The sequence below is a fragment of the Mus pahari genome, chromosome 10 (genome assembly GCF_900095145.1).
Source record: "Mus pahari chromosome 10, PAHARI_EIJ_v1.1, whole genome shotgun sequence".
Classification (NCBI taxonomy): Eukaryota; Metazoa; Chordata; class Mammalia; order Rodentia; family Muridae; genus Mus; species Mus pahari.
The window spans coordinates 52,951,462-52,967,423 of NC_034599.1; the positions used below are offsets into that span (position 1 = coordinate 52,951,462).

Here is a 15,962-nt window from a genome sequence, read left to right on the forward strand (position 1 = left end):
CTCCCTCCCTCCCTTCCTCCCTCCCTCCCTCCTTCCCTTCCTTCCTGTACTGGCTTTTAGAAATAAACCTTCTTTCCTATACTGCTTAAGGCCAGGCTGTGCAGGTTGACAAGAATTGGCTTATTCGTGCCATTCCAAATCTCTCAGGCTGAGATTTGTATCTTTATTTTCAATGCAATTAATGGCTGGGCTGGAGGTGGATCCTGAACTCAGCTTCTCCACTGGGTAAAAGTGGAAGGTGTGAGCCAGAAATGTTCCTGAGAACTGTTCCTTGGCCAGGAAGGCTCTGCTCTTGGGGAAGGTGCTCTAGGTAGGGACCTCTTGGATACACCCAGCAGAGACTGTAGCCTTTCCTATCATCTGATGGACTGTTTCAGAAAGGTGCCATGTGTCAAGGGTGGATGAGGAGACTGTCAGTGGAGAAGGGCAAGTCCTCACAGGAGGAGACCTGAGGGTTGGATCGGTGGCTTTGCCTAGGGCCTTTCCTTGGAATCTTCCGAGCAGGATTTGCTCATGGGATCTCCTGCGCAGGGCTGTAGAAAATCATACATGGAATCACTCATGGTCATTACCTGGGGGGATGGCGCCTCCACTAGGGACCTCAGCTGGGCTGTCATTTGGGGAGTATGCTCTTCTGCTGTCTGTACCAAGAGGCTGAGACTCAGAAGTGACCCATCCTGAGGCCAGGTTCTAACATCAAAGACACAGACCCTGTGCCTGAAAATAGTGGTTGTTTGTTTGTTTGTTTTATGTGCATCTCAACTGCTCCTTTTACAAGTAACAGAATCTCTTGGGGTCTTCCCATGGCCTAAGAGACATGGCCTGAACTGGTCATGACTGAGCAGGCATTACAGAAATTTCTCATAAATCCCATGAGAGTCTACCCAAGAGGCGAAGAAATGTGAAAGGGAGTCACACCTCCCTTCTCCTACTTTGGGGGTGACTCACATGTAGAGTGTGCCAGAGGGACCATCCACTTGCTGCCTGGGGAGCCCATCCCCAGCGGTGGCTTTTGAGCCTCCCTTCTCATTACCTCATCCCGAGTCTTCTGTGTCCTAGGGGAGCACTCACCACGTCACGGGGCTGAAGCTCCTCCGTCTCCTGAGCGGAGTCTAAGGAGCTCATGGACCAGGACTCACGGATGGCACCCAGATTCTCATCTAGGATCTTGGGGTTGACGGTGGGCAGAGCCTTGCTGTTGTTTAGTGTCAAGAAGTTTTCTGGCCTCTAGAAAAATGGAGAGAGACTTTGAACCTGTCTTTCCATGGTGCCTGCTCTACTCCAAGCTTCCCAGCATGTCTCAGGAGGCCCTGCATGACTGTCCTCTGTGCACACTCCCTGCCACCTGCCTCTTGCTCACTGGGTCCTAGCTGCAGTGCCCTGCAGTTTCTCCAACAAACCCAGTGAGTCCCTGCTTCAGAGCCTTTGCATCTGCTGCTTTCTCCACCCAGAGATCCTCATACAACTGTCTCCGTACCATCATTTGGGTCTTGCCCATGTGCAATCTTTTAGGAGCAGCCTTACCCTTCACACAGAAGCTACCCCCAACTCCAAAGTAAGCCCACTTGCATAGCATTTTACAGTGTTCACAGTACCTACTCTATGAAAATGCAATTCAAACAGTGGGTTTACTTACTGACTCTCTCTGCCTTCTCCCAGTAGTCACACGATTTAACTTTCATCTGAAGAGGGATATTACTACTATCCCTAGTGTCTTGTTCACCGTAGGTGCTCAATAAGTACACATCAATAGAGATGACTTCTAAAGCATCCCATTCTTTTGACCCCTTCTCTATCTCTCCTCTGTTATCAGTCAGTTTGATGATCCCTACAGTGTCTCTCTGTGCACTTTGGTGAACATTTCTTCTTCCTGACTTCCCTCTTCCTCTTCTTCCTCCTCTTGGGAATCCCTGGGCCTCTGCCTTCTCTTGGTCAAGGGTTTTTGGGGTTCTTCTAGTCCTATGTCTTTCTATATTTTTCTATATATATATATATATATATATATATATATATATATATATATATATATATATATTTTACCACATTGTTCTGTGGTTCTAAGCTTGTTTCCTATTTTTGTTTGTTTTTCTAACAAGACTTCATGCTCCTTGGACTTAAGGATGTGTATCAGTGGTCTTTTCTTGTTTGGGGCTGGTGGAATGGCTCCACAGGTAAAGGTGCTTGCTGCCAAGCCTGAAGACATGAGTTTGATCCCTGGGACCCTTGTGGTGGAAGGAGAAAGTTATCTCTTGCAAGTTGTCCTCTGACTTCTACACATACACCATGGCACATGTGGACATGCGCACAGACATACGCAAGATAAATAAAGATGCAACGATTCTTTTAACTAAGGAAAACTTGTGTGAAACCCATTGTTAGGTCTACCATCTGCCCTGAAGCATCACACAGTCTCGAGATGCAGGGTTGCGGAGGCCTCGAAGGGGGCCCGCTCTCATCCTGTGTTAGCTGTTGGAATCCTCCTCGCTCAGCCTCATTGCAGACATACTTATTCACTGGGCAGTGTTTGCTAGAAGCAAACAGAGCCATGGGCACAAGGCTAAATGGGAGGGACATGCTCAGGGCTCCAGGTACCCCAGTGCCTGCCTCTAAACAACTGGAGTACTTCACTCCATGAAAACGGACACACCTGGACTAGGTAAACTGAGACTCTGTGTTCAAACACTGAGGTGTTCACAATGATTTCTTTATGTGTTATACAATTTGGGGTTCAGAAAAGTAACGGGACTCTTACATGCTTATGTCAGACCTTATGCCACCCACACATTAAAGGAATCACCTGGGATATTCTAGGCTACAAAATGCTAGTCGGGCAGTGGTGGCGCACACCTTTCATCCCAGCACTTGGGAGGCAGAGGCAGGTGGATTTCTGAGTTTGAGGCCGGCCTGGTCTACAAAGTGAGTTCCAGGACAGCCAGGGCTACACAGAGAAACCCTGTCTCAAAAAAACTGAAAGACAAGACAAAACAAAACAAAATGCTCTTGGAATGGAAGAGGGATGCATTAGTGAGTGACCCAAGGACGGCTTCAGCACACCATTGGTCGGATGCTGCATATTTTTAAATCTGTGAACATTAGCTCTGTTTTTTGCCTCATTGTTCCTGTTTCGGGGGGGGGGGGCAGGATTCACTTAGATGTCCCAAATGACACAGTCTTCAATGCCCCAGAAGTGCCCAGTGCAGCATCCAGGCCACACAGTTTGAGGTTTTCTGAATGAATGTTTGGATAAGGAAAAGTTCCACATCTGTCTCCTACTTAGAGATTCTGAACACATGATCCGGAGGTTAGGAGCCCTGGCTGCTCTTCCAAAGGATCTGGGTTCTAGTCCCAATTCCCAGGGCCTACATGGGGGCCCACAGCCACCTGTAATTCCAGTTCAGGGGTCTGGTGCCCTCTTTAAACGTCTATGGACATTAGGCATATATGGCAAGAGTATATGCAGGTAAAATACTCATATACATAGAGTAAAATGAATCTTAAAAATGCTGGACATCAGACTGGAAAGGGGTAGCTATGACATGCTTATTGGATGAAATGATAGGTGTGTGCTGGGGTGGGGGTGGGGGTAGGAAAATAAGGAATAACTACCCGGGGCAAAGACCACCTCCCTAGTGACCAGGTGGGCCGAGCGTGGGTAAGATGCTGATTCAGGACCTGTAATGACATTTCTCCTCATTTCCAGGCAGAAAGCCAATCTCAATGCCCTGGATTTCATAGACTGCCATCTAATCCAGTTAGAGGAGGAAGTAGGAGTAATGAAATCAAAAGAGGTCTCCAGAGGTGCCCCAGTCATTACAGAGAGCAAGGACAATTGCTGAGGGAGTCACCTCCCCCACAGCCTGTCTCCCTGCTGTCCATCCTGGATGGTCTCAGGAGCAGCGAGACCAGCTCAGTGATGTGGAACTCATGTTTTTGGGTCAGAGTTACACACTTGGCAGATATTTTTAGACAGATTCTGATACTATGTGCAAATTCTTTTAATTTCATAAAAAGATAAATTAAAGATGGGACACTCAGTCCAGAATAGTGAATTCATCCCCCTCCAAGTCTCCTGTGCTAGGCAGGGGAGTATACTGGGGAGGAGGGAAGGCTGACAGAGGAGGAGGGGGCAGGCTGCTGGAGGGCAAGAGAGAGCAGAACCATGTGGATGAACTGCCTAGTCAGGCCTGTCTGGCTCTGCTTGCTTGGTTCTTTTCTGCCTGCTCACCCCACAGGCTTGTTTATTTGCTTTTCTGTTTGGCAGGCCTGCTGGGGCAGCGTGGGGCTGACAAGTGGCCCCTCAGTCTGTAGCTCCGTGGTGACACCAGATCCTGCTTCATTAGGGCTGTAATTGGGGACTGACTTTGAAAGCTCAAAGAGATGCACGGCCACGCACCAGCTCAGACTCAGCACCCAACCCAGCAGCCCCTGTGCTGTGCCAGCAGCTGCACACCACGTGAGAAGCACGATGGGAGATGTCCAGCAGCAAAGTGGGGTCTGTTGAGACTGGCTGGGCCAATGGCATTCCAGGCTGGCAACATCTTAGGTCACCTGTCTCCCCTCCCTACTCTCCACACCTCTGCTGCCCTCCTCCCTACTTCATCCCCTAGATCCCTGGGCATGCAAAATGCAACAGCTCCTGCTTGCACTGGCAATTACAAAGCAACTCGGGTGCAGCTGCTGTCCGCGGTGCTGAAAGCGCCCGCCTTCCGGCCAGCCCACCTCTCGTCCCCGCCTTGAGCTTTCTTGGTGGGGAACACAGGCTCTTAATTCAATTAGCTGGCCCTGAACCCTCCCCAGGGAGCCTGGAGCGGAAACTGACAAATTCTGTTTAACAAAGACATTTGTCCCCCGCCCGGCCAGGCTTAGGGCTCTGCTCTCCTGTATCCCGCTCATTAGGTATCTAACAAAGTGCGTCCCAAGAAATCTGCTTCCAATCGCTAGTAATTCAGGAGGCCTGATACAATTTTCTCCCTGATAAGGGTGGCTCACCCGCTGGCAAGCACCATAATGAGCCCTGTGCAGTGGCTCCCCAATCAGCCACTGCTTTGTCATTTCCTGTGGCTGCAGTTGTAGGTTCTTATCTCTTCAGCTGTAGGCCAGGCTCAGACAGCAGGCCTCTTCAAGAGGGCTTGCCTCCCTTGCATGCGGCCAGCCTCATTTGTGGCATCCTGAGAGCTGCAGCTGTGGCAGGTTTGAGCATCTGAGTGGCTCTTCCAGAATCTGGGTCCCACATACAAGTCCAAGGTCCATGCTCACTACAGCATCTGTACGCCCCTCAGGCTGTGGGTACTTACACCTCCATGTCATTGGTCATGCTGGCCCTGAATACACCCCCACTTTCCCACTTTCCAAGCCACTAAAATTATGAAGCATGCCTCTGGGGTGACACGTCCCCTGCCTTTGTATGGCTCAAAGTAGCATCTCACGCTGGATGCTTAGTAGCACAGGTGAGTCGTTGTTGGAATGCTTTATTGCTAGGTACAGGTCAGGGCCCAAATCAGTAGCTAAGGAAGTCATATATGCATGATCCTGGCTGGACTAGGGATCCATTTGGTTTGGCTGGAGGACTAGGCAAGAGTGGTCTGATCTTGATTTGGGAGAATCCCTAGGTCAGCTCTCACTTTCTTAGAAGTGGTTTTTGTTTTTTTTTTTTTTTTTGTTTGTTTGTTTGTTTTCCTAGGAGCTTCTACTCCATTTTTCCTTTCTTCTCTTGTCTTCAACCAACAAATTATGCATTTGGCTTGTAAAAAGAACAGCACAGAGGAGACTCCAAACCTCCAGGCTCCTCGGCCTTCCTGGCATCCGACTTAGGACACTATTTCTTGAAGGGCATTGCAGGCTCACGTTCTCAAGGCAACAATGGGCCTGAGGCTGGTGATAAATTAGAGATGAGCCCACATCAGGCCTCCTGAATCACCTGTGCCTGGAAGCAGCCTTGATCTTGGTCTAAGACCCAGAAGCAGGTCTTTATGTATCTATTTTTTTTCCCATAGTTCCAGCTCTAGTCAGGGTATATGAGGAAATTTAGCAAATTTGACCTCTGGAGGCATAGATAATCACCTTTCTCATTTCTTCATTCTCAGGAAGTTTTCTGTGAGGGCTGAGAGAGAATCGGCTCAGTAGGTAAGAGTGCTGAATGCTAAGTCTGACAACCCGAGTTTCATCCTTAGGACCCACATAATGGATGGAAAGAAAGGGAAGAGATGACTCCTGCAAGTTGTCCTCCAGCCTCCACACATGCTATGGAACACACACACACACACACACACACACACACACACACACACGGCGGAAATTGCTGTGAAAATAAATGCAGTACTGGTGATGTTTATCTTCATCCCTTGACAAGGCGTTTTGATATCTGCATGAGCAGAGAGCTGGTGGAGCAGCTGTCACGAGGGGCAGGTGCTGAGTGATTGATTACTGGGGTTCTGGTATTCCCCTATCCCAAGGCCCTGCCCCCATCCCTGAACTCAGTATGCTTGTCAGCAGCTCTGGCCAATATGCTGAGAGCTCCCTTCCTGGGTGCTTGCAGGACCCTGCTCTGGGTCCCAGCACAGGCCCCGGCTCCTTCATCAGCACCTGCTACCTTCCTGAGTTCCTAAGGCTACAACTCCCTCTACAGATGAGGAAAGGAAAGCTCAGAGAAGATCCAGGAAGTGGCGCTGACCCAGGTGCTTCCCTGCCTCACTTATAGGGGAGCGCATTTCATGGCAGAGGCCAAAACAAGCCCAATGAACACCTCGTGCACAGCAGGGTCAGTTGAGGGAGAATGGCTCACCTTGGGCTGCACTTCAAAGAGGCTGCCTACAAGCTGGAAGGCACCCTAGATGTGGTGGGGTTATTACAAGAAGGCCTTGTTTGGAGAAGCAAAGCCTCTTGGGGTGGGGTGGGGGGGAAGACAACACATCCTCCTCTTCAAAGAGAAAACACTGAGATCAGAAGGGAGAAACAGTACACCAAAGGTTGATTCCCCTGTGTCTGTGGAGTAGCCGTGGGCTCATCATGGATTCTCAGTGCCTACGGCTCCTCTAAAGTCCCCTTTAACTGGTTTCGTGGAGGAGAGGACCTGGTGTGTGTGTTCTAGTTTATGGATCTACAGGTATTTGCTCAGGCTCTCCTCCACATACAGCTCCAGCTTTAGACAGATCACCAGAGGCAGTGAACTCCTACCGGGGAAGTAATACATCAGGGTGACCACGCCCCCACACCTCCACCACCACCAACCCCCTCTGAAGCACAGTATCCCAAACTAGAGATAATGCTTGCCAATCACTGAGAGAGCAGACTGTGTTAGCTGATCAATCTGTCAACATGCCTGCTGGCTGATGACACCATGCAGGCTTGTCAGGGCGTGCTGCAGCCACAGAGAGCTAAGCCAGGAGCGTGGGGCAAGGGGAGACGCGGGAGTCAGGGGGTCTCCATGTGAGGGGAGGGATTCTCTCTCTCAGAATCAGCTGCTGTGTCATGGGGAGGGGCTGCTGTTAAGGTGAGTGAGCTCCCTGTCATGACAAAGCAAGGGGAGAGGACAGGGTGGATGTGATTGAGGCTGTTCCTGTCCAGGATTTGTTGAGAGACACCTCTGCTGTCACTTTTTAGATATCCCACCACATTCTTGTCTCTGAGCTCTGAGACTGGGTGGTACAGAAATGATGGGTACAGCGGACTGCATTTACCAGGCGTCTAAGGCACTGGAACAGCCAGTGTAGAATCTTCTACCGTCAGACTGGAAGCACTTCCTCTCTATGGCCCTTCTGGCTACTTATGAGGAGTTACCCTAGGATGAACTTGTTAGTTGTGTAGGCCAGGTGTCCCAAGACACCTGTTATCTCAAGCTCCCCTAGGGCAGCTGGAGTGTGCACAGGACTCTGGTACTTTGTTCCTGGTGGTAACTCCTGGAGTTTGTAGGCTGTCCTGAGAGAAATGAATGGGCAGTCCTTGTTCTGACTCTGCCATGGCGGGCCCAGAGGCTGGGCATGGAGAAACACAGCATGGACCACAAAGCTGCAGCCTCCTCTAAAGGGGAACATTACAGTGGAGAGATCCTGACTTCTCACAGAAGCTAAGCTCCAACTTCAGTCAGGGATTATTTCCTTGGGGATGCCAAACTGCCTTTCTAGGGAGTCTGGATTTTACCATCTCAAGGGTCATGAGGCTGTGTGTACATTATGAACTGGTATCTGCTCATAAACCTTCACGTTCATTCTATTCTTCATTCCTGATCTCTGTGAAGGGAAGAACTTTTTCTTTTTTCTTGGCCTTGTTTAATGTACTAACCCTTAACCCCAGCACAGCTGGTGCATGTTTGAGGGTGTGGGGGGATAATGATGCTTTTAAAGTGATGGGGGTACAGGAGAGGACCCTTTTAGATTTACCTGAATCATCACCTGACTCCATAACCAATTTTCAACACTCTTCTTTTAACCCTTAGTGGGAAGATAGCAAAAGAGGGCCTGTGTCTACACTAGGTGAGGGCCATGTCCAAAATGAACTGAATCAATGTACCTTGAGGTGCATGGGCTTTATAGCCACAGGGCATGCCCACTCTTCAATCCACAAGGTCATGTGGTGAAATGTTTGACCTGGACAGTGTCTGGCATGTAGGAAATGCAACTTAGACCTGTATAATCAGGATGAAGAGGTGGCTGTCACCGCTACAAGAACCTGACAAATTATTAGTCTGTTTGCAACAGCACTAGCAGTCACCTCCCTAAATTGTTCTTCAACATTGTAGAATCAAAGTGAGTCACTTTTTGGTCACTTCTCAGATGGAGTCACCAAGGAACAGCTGTGCTACAGAGAGATTATGTGTGTGCCAACGTCTGTCATTTCACATACTTGGATGTATGTGCACACATGCATTAAATGCATGCACAATGGAAGAGATGTGTGCACGTGCATATCTGTGCATACATGATGGCCCCTGTGCAAACACTCATGTGTGGCTGCATGAACATGTAGATGTGTGTAGAACCTCAGTGTACAAATTCTCAGATACTCTTCTGTATTTCTGCTAGCAATTTTTTTTCCTGGTACACACCTTATCTTGGTCTCTTTTCTTTTTCTTTCTTCTTAGAAATCCATTACTAAGAGGTTGTTTTTTTTTTTCCACCCCACCTCCAGGGGAAGGGGGCTACAGAAAGGGGGAGATCAAAACACTCAGCAGCTAAATGAATTCGGCAGCGTTTTCCCGCATGACTTGGAGGGATAATTTAGTGAGGCCGCCAGCTGGAAGGAAAGGGATTAATTCTGCACTTAGCACAGTTCCAGTGAATAATTCATCACTGGAGACCTTTGTGCCCAGCCTTTGGGCAACAGGGGACATGTCCTACCCACCTGCCTGTTGCCTGTCTGGCCCTACCAGACTCCTGGCCAGGGACACAGCTCTCTCTCCTTCTTGTGGTTGCAGGGTGCATATGTTCTGGGGCGAGGCAGAAGGCAGAAGGCAGAGGGAGATGGCAAGAGACTGGCCATAACTATGACAAACCCTAGGCCCTGAGAAGGCCCTTGAAGGCTAGAATACTCTGGGAGAGATGTTGTATTTCCCAGTTTTCCTTTCTTAGGATTAAAAAAAACATTTTTAATTGACAATTTTAGTTATTGTGCATGTTTAGTGTGTGCATGTTTGGTGTATGTGTGTGTGTGTGTGTGTGTGTGTGTGTGTGTGTATGTGTGTGTGTGGTACATAAAGGTCAGAGCACAGCTTTGTGGAATCAGTCCTCTCCCTCTACCCTTACATTAGTTCGAGGATCCACCTCAGGTTGGCAGACCTAAGCCACCTCTGTAGCCCTGGATCTTTTGCTTTCTGTGACTCCTCTCTCTGGGTTTTCTTGTTCTTGCTTTTGATTTAGGGGTACGTATATGCATGGGTTCCATGAGCAGGGACTGAGGGATCTGGAGAGGATGGTAGTGAACACCGCAGTGAGGAGGGTCTTCGAGGGGCTGAGGATTTCACCTTGTCTTCTTCTCAGATATTCATTTCAGGCCCAACAGCGTGGATCTCTCATGTTCTTCACGGGAAAGGACCCAAAACCCTGAACTACTCCACAGCTGTTTGGCCTGAGAAGCTAGAAAGAGTAGACTAGCTCGTAATCAGCTCTTAAACATTTCCTGGGCTCAGAGTCAAGTTGCCCACACCCCAGTATCAGAGAGGGAGGTGGAGAAGTTTCAGTAGGAAGCTGTCAGGTACACCAGAGCTGTGACCAATGTCAAAGCTGGGCTTGGCCTAAGTGGAGCTGGCTGGGGTACGGCAATGGCCACTCAACAGGCACGGCTGGCCCTGACAGTGTTTCTACTTGGACTAAGTTGTGGAAAGCACGATCCTAAAATGGGTCCTCGGATCCCCACACCTAAATCTTTAGAACTGCCAAATAGAAAGCCGTCACTTTCATGGTTCTGTTGGGTTCCATGGCACAGCAGACCTCGAGACATGATGATCCAGTTCTTTTAAAAGCACAGAGTCTTTTCTGTCTTCTGAACAGAAGAGAAAGTCAGAATTTCAAAGTGTGCTGGGGACTAGCTGTGCCTGCTGGCTTCACAGTACAGGGACCATGGTAAGAAGGCATGTGGGCGGTCTCCAGGAGCTGAGAGCACCTTGGCTTGCAGCCAGCAAAAAATGTGGGCCACTAGTCCTGCACTGCAAGGGACTGGCTCCTGCCAGCACCCCCAGAGGAATTTGGGATTACATTGGTCCTCAGATTATAGAAAAGAACGTAGCCTGTTTACTGACATTTTGATTGCTGCTATGCTATGCGATATAGAGGTGGGGGCTAGGAAAGGGGTCTTGCGTGATCCAACAGGAAGGGGCTGATCTCCTCTGGCACCCTCATGGAACTTTGACCCCCACCTCCCCAGTTAAGCAGGTATGGGTTAGGTTAGGTTGGGGTAGAAAGAGACCTGGGTCTTTGTGGCCCTTTGTTCTTTCCCTTTGTTCTAGTCTCAGCATTCTGCCTGACTTCCTGGGCCTCTAATCCCCTCAGAGCTTTCAACTGAACCACGGGACTCTTCCTTCTCCTTGGCCCCAGGCCCTGAGGGTTAGCACCTGTGAAGGATATTGTCACCCACTTAGGGGGTTATGGGAACTGACACATGTCTGACCATCCCAGGCCACCACCCTTACCTCAGAGGAAATCAGCTGGAAGGAGAGGTTCACCGAGGGGGCTTCTCCATTGACGGTTTTTAGGTTGGTGTCCTGGGGAGGAGAAGGCGCAGTAAGTCCACATGACCAGGTCAGCTGCAGGCCGGCCTCTGCTCCACCACCTCTTGTTTTGGCTTCTCCAGGACGAGGGAGGGGTACCAAAGGGTGTGGGTGAGATGCCAGAGCTGGCCTTCTGCCTGTTCCTGCCCCGCTTCCATGCGGCTCTCTCACTCCATTCGCACCTGACTGGCACATCCACACTCATCTTCTGGCAGAGCAGAAGTTCCTGCTTGCTGCTATGTCAGAAGTATTTAGGGAAATGGTGACTCAGAAATAGACACTGATGCTGGCGGCACATGCCTGTGATCCCAGCGCTGGGTAAGTGGAGGCAGGAGGACCGGGAGCTCAAAGTTATCACTGGCTACATAGCAAGTCTTATACCTGAGAACCTGTCTCAAAAAGATAAAGAAAAATAAATTTAAAAGATGATAAAATAATGATACGGTTTTCCCCGTATTTTTCCAATGTAGATCGAACCTTTGGCCTCTTGCAAGCTTGCACAGTAGACAAGTGTTCTTCCACTAAAACTACACTCCAAGTCTTGGTTATTTTATTTTATTTTTACTTAACTATTTATTTATTATTTATATGTTTAAGGTCCCCAGGCTGGTCTCAAATTCATCCTGTAGCCCAGAAAAGCCTCTAAGTTTCCATTTTAAAACTTAATTCCATAATTTACAGATTTACAGGCCTGTGCTACCAGGCCTGACATTATTGAGAATTTATTTTAAATGCTTTATGTATTTTCTGACCAAATCCCATAGCAATCAGGTGAGCAAGCACTCCTCTCTCTCTCTCTCTCTCTCTCTCTCTCTCTCTCTCTCTCTCTCTGTGTGTGTGTGTGTGTATTTGTTTTATAGATAAGAAAACTGAGGCCCAACACTAAGTATTTTTCCCACAGCAGGAACTATAATCCCATAAAAGTAGGTAAGTGGTGAAGCCAGAATTTGAACTCTGTCTGTCTGTCTGTCTCTAGACCCTGAGTATAACCCTCTGCTTTCTGTGTCCTGGATGTGTGGATAGAGATGAGAAATGAGGTCTTGGGAGGTTGTCATCTGTCCCAGGTCCTGTAGGAAGATGGGTAGGGAAAGCCTTGGACACAGGTCTGTGAAAGCCCGAGCTCCCCACCTCCACAGCTGAGACTCGTCTTTGGCTCCTCACACTTGCAGACTTCATTGTTGGGTGCCCTGAGAGAGGCTGCTAAGAAGCTACATTTACCTGGATGGTGGAGGCGCACGCCTTATATCCTAGCGTTTGGGAAGCAGAAGCAGTCTGATATCTGAGTTCCAGGACAGCCAGGGCTACACAGAGAAACCCTATCTAACAACTCCCCCCGCCAAAAGCCATATTCCCTTTTATAGATGTGACCATGGAGGTAGGGGTGGGAGGGGGCCGTGTGGGGGACTAGCTAAACAGTAGGCACTTACGATGATGGGAAGCCGCTCCACTTGCAGCCCTTGCAAGCATTTTCCTGTCAACATCTTGTGGTATAGACGAGACTTCAGTGGTAACACTGAGACACCCAGGGGCTGGTTGAGGGTCCATGGCTCACTGCTTTGCACTGTGTGAGGACAGGCCAAATCAGGTCCTGCCAGTGACTACCCGTTCCACTGCCCCAGCTTCTTAGATGGGTTTTTACGTATTCCCCAGGCTCCGTCCTTGGTTATGGACATGTAGCTCTCTGGGTTTCCAATGACTCTACTTCCCTGCCTCCTGTTTCCCTTATACACACACACACACACACACACACACACACACACACTGCCTCTTTGGTTCTCCAGAGATTTATCAGCTCAGCATGAACTCTAAGCAGATTCTATATCCATTGATAGTTTTCTGGGTTGCCCTGTCTCTGTCCTCTGGGTGAGTGTATGCCTCAGTTTAGACTATGAGACTGGGACTTGGGATCAGCTGTTTCCTCTGCCGCATACTCCTGTATACTCTCTCCTCACTGAGGGACACATATGCTATCCAGATAGGGATTGGCCCACGAGTCCTGGCCTGTGCTCTACAGCTGCCCTAGGGACTGCCTGCACTGGGGGCTTTCTGGCTCCTGCAGGCCCTAAGGCAGTCCTTGCAGGAGACAGAGGCAGGTGGCCCAAACATCCCTTCACCAGACTCTCTTGATGAATTCTGTCCTGATGGGATACTGGGGACTTACTTGAGGCAGAGGGGTAATATTCCAGCACCAGGGCTGTGTTCTCTGAGAAACTGGTGGCTCCGTCTCGGCTTTGGAAGAGGAAGGACTGGTTCCACAAGGGCTGCTCTGGGGGTCCCCCAGGCTTGGACAGCTGGAAGAGTGAGAACAGATGTGGGTCATGCCTTCTTTCAGATTTGGTTGTACATGTGTCCCTTACTTGCCCCAAGTGTTTGTCTCAGTTATCAAAAGTCAAAAATACATACATACATACATACATACATACATACATACATACAGGAAAACTCCTAAATTCTTACATTAAGACAACCACTCAATACTGTTCTAATTTTCTCTGTGTATATTTTATATATATAATTATCATTCTGCTATTTCCCACTTAAACCTAAAGCTTACCTGGAGTCTCAAGAAACTCGCACCACTGATGACTTCAGTAACTTCAAGATACTCTGTGTTTAGTGGCCTTGACCTGTAATCCCAGCACTTGAGAGGTGGAGGCAGGAGGATTAGGAGATCTGGGATAACTTGGGTCATATAAAGAATTGGAAGACAACTTCAGCTATGTTGAGAGATCGAGCCCAGCCTGGATTGTATAAGACCCAAACCGGAACCCACTTTCTCTAGATGATGCTTTGTCCTGTCCAACTTCCCTGAGTTGTCCTTTTCAAGTTTGTAATTTGTGTGTGTGTGTGTGTGGGCATGTGAGTATATGCACGCGTGCACATGAATATAGTACATGTGTATATGTGTGTGCCTGTAAATGTGTGTGCACATGTGTGTGCATGAGTGTGCATGCATGTGTGTATGTGTGTGTGCATACAAGCATACCCGTGCCACATTACATATGCAGAGGTCAAAGAACAACTTGCACAGGTTAGCTCTCTGTCCTCCCATCACGTGTTAGGTTCTGGGTAATCAAACTCAGATTGTTAGGGTCGGCAGCAGGTGTCTTAATCCTCGGAGACATTTTGCCGACCCATTTAAAAATATTTTTATTTTAAATCTATGACAACATTGAGCTGGGTGCTCTTTGCACATCCCTCTGCATCCCAGACTATTTTCTAAGCACAAATACCCGAGGTAACTGTTCAGTGAAAGAGTTCCCATGCTCTAGGGTACTTGCTAGATGTGTGTACTGTTTTCACATCCTCTTTCTGTTCCATGCACACTCAGAAGGCCACACGGGGCTTCAGATTTCAGACCCTGGGTTTATCTGGCTTTACTGACAGTCAGCAGATGGGCACATGCATGGAGAAGGCTTGGAAGACAAACTGTGACAGCATTGACTAATCCCAGAGGAGGCTGGAAGGCGTGGCAAAGTGAAAGAGGAGGAGGGGGCTTCTGGTGGACGGATGAAAAGAAGTGTGGACCAAGTGTGGAGGTGACACAGAGCTCAGCATGTGTGAAGGACCCTGGAGGCTGGAACTCATGGGAAAGCCCAGAACCCACAAAAATAGGAAGGTGGGAGAATAGCCTGTAACTCTTTTTTTTTTTTTTTTAGAATTATTTATTTAATTATTTATTTATTATATGTAAGTACACTGTAGCTGTCTTCAGACACTACAGAAGAGGGAGTCAGATCTTGTTACAGATGCTTATGAGCCACCATGTGGTTGCTGGGATTTGAACTCCGGACCTTCGGAAGAGCAGTCGGGTGCTCTTACCCACTGAGCCATATCACCAGCCCCCCAGCCTGTAACTCTTGCATAGAGCCCTGCATGGCCTCAGTGAGGCTGCCTGCTCCCAGTGGAGCCCTGCTGGGAGGAAGCGATGCTGAGCCAGGGGCTGTCAGCAACAGTGGCGGTGGTCCTACCTTTTGCTTCCTCGAGGGGATTAACAATCACAGGAAAAGGTCAACACAAACACTCCAGGAGTTACTGATGCTAAATGGGGGGATATCAGTGTAGACCTACTTCTGATGGGACAGAGCCCTCATGTCTGTCATACTAACGGGCTTGCTTTGGGCCTCAGGAGTCTTGCCCAAGGCTGAGCTGATAATCTTTCCCTGTTCCCAAGGAGATGGTTTGTGGTGAACACGTGGACAAATGTTCCTGAACAGTAGGCAGTGGCTGGAGTCAATGGGCACATCCCTAAGATGTCATGGTGGAAGTTGCTTGGTCAGCAGCCTAGGCCACCGAGGCCAGCCATAAGCTCTGTGGGACTTGGTATTGATTTCTCAGAATTAATTCCCACACTGTGACCCCCCCCCCCAGAGTCATTCCCTTCTCCTGGGTATCAGAAGAAGGTAGCCACATTGCCTAGGCTAGCTGCCAGGCTCTGGGGCCCTCAGGGAGGAGGGACTGTGACTCAGTTTCCTGCTGCCTGCCTCATTTGTTGCCCCTATCCTGGGAAAGGGTTCTTTAATGGATGCTAGCTGTCTGCTTTGGGACTTATTAACAGATCTAAATGGATTCTACAGGGCAAGAGATGGTAAGTGGCTGCCTGCACAATGAGGGACAGCTCTTTCCCTGAATGGGTTCCCAGGGTAAGTCTCCCAGGAGAAAGCCCTTCATACCTAGAATTGGGGAGGGTGAATCATACTAGTATTCTCTCTCTCTCTCCTCTCTCTCTCTCTCTCTCTCTCTCTCTCTCTCTCTCTCTCTCTCT

At 48.9% G+C, this 15,962-nt stretch overlaps 2 protein-coding genes across 4 annotated transcripts in view; one reads left to right on the top strand and one right to left on the bottom strand.

The window, feature by feature from the left end:
* Ccdc33 (coiled-coil domain containing 33) overlaps window positions 1–15,962 on the bottom strand; it is a 91,996-nt gene that overhangs the window by 28,892 nt on the left and 47,142 nt on the right. For 2 of the 3 annotated variants that reach the window (XM_021206383.1, XM_021206382.1), the window contains exons 8-11: window positions 13,359–13,488; window positions 12,625–12,758; window positions 11,120–11,191; window positions 1,072–1,227 (exon numbers count right to left, since the gene is read on the bottom strand). In XM_021206383.1, coding sequence (XP_021062042.1) covers window positions 1,072–1,227; window positions 11,120–11,191; window positions 12,625–12,758; window positions 13,359–13,488 — 492 coding nt within the window. The remainder of the gene's footprint in view (window positions 1–1,071; window positions 1,228–11,119; window positions 11,192–12,624; window positions 12,759–13,358; window positions 13,489–15,962) is intronic. The other variant, XM_021206381.1, reaches the window with a different exon arrangement.
* Window positions 7,374–15,962, top strand: part of Stra6 (stimulated by retinoic acid 6) — a 91,213-nt gene continuing 82,624 nt past the window's right edge. Inside the window, exon 1 of the mRNA XM_029543580.1 lies at window positions 7,374–7,489. The gene's annotated coding sequence lies outside the window, so the exon portion shown is untranslated. The remainder of the gene's footprint in view (window positions 7,490–15,962) is intronic.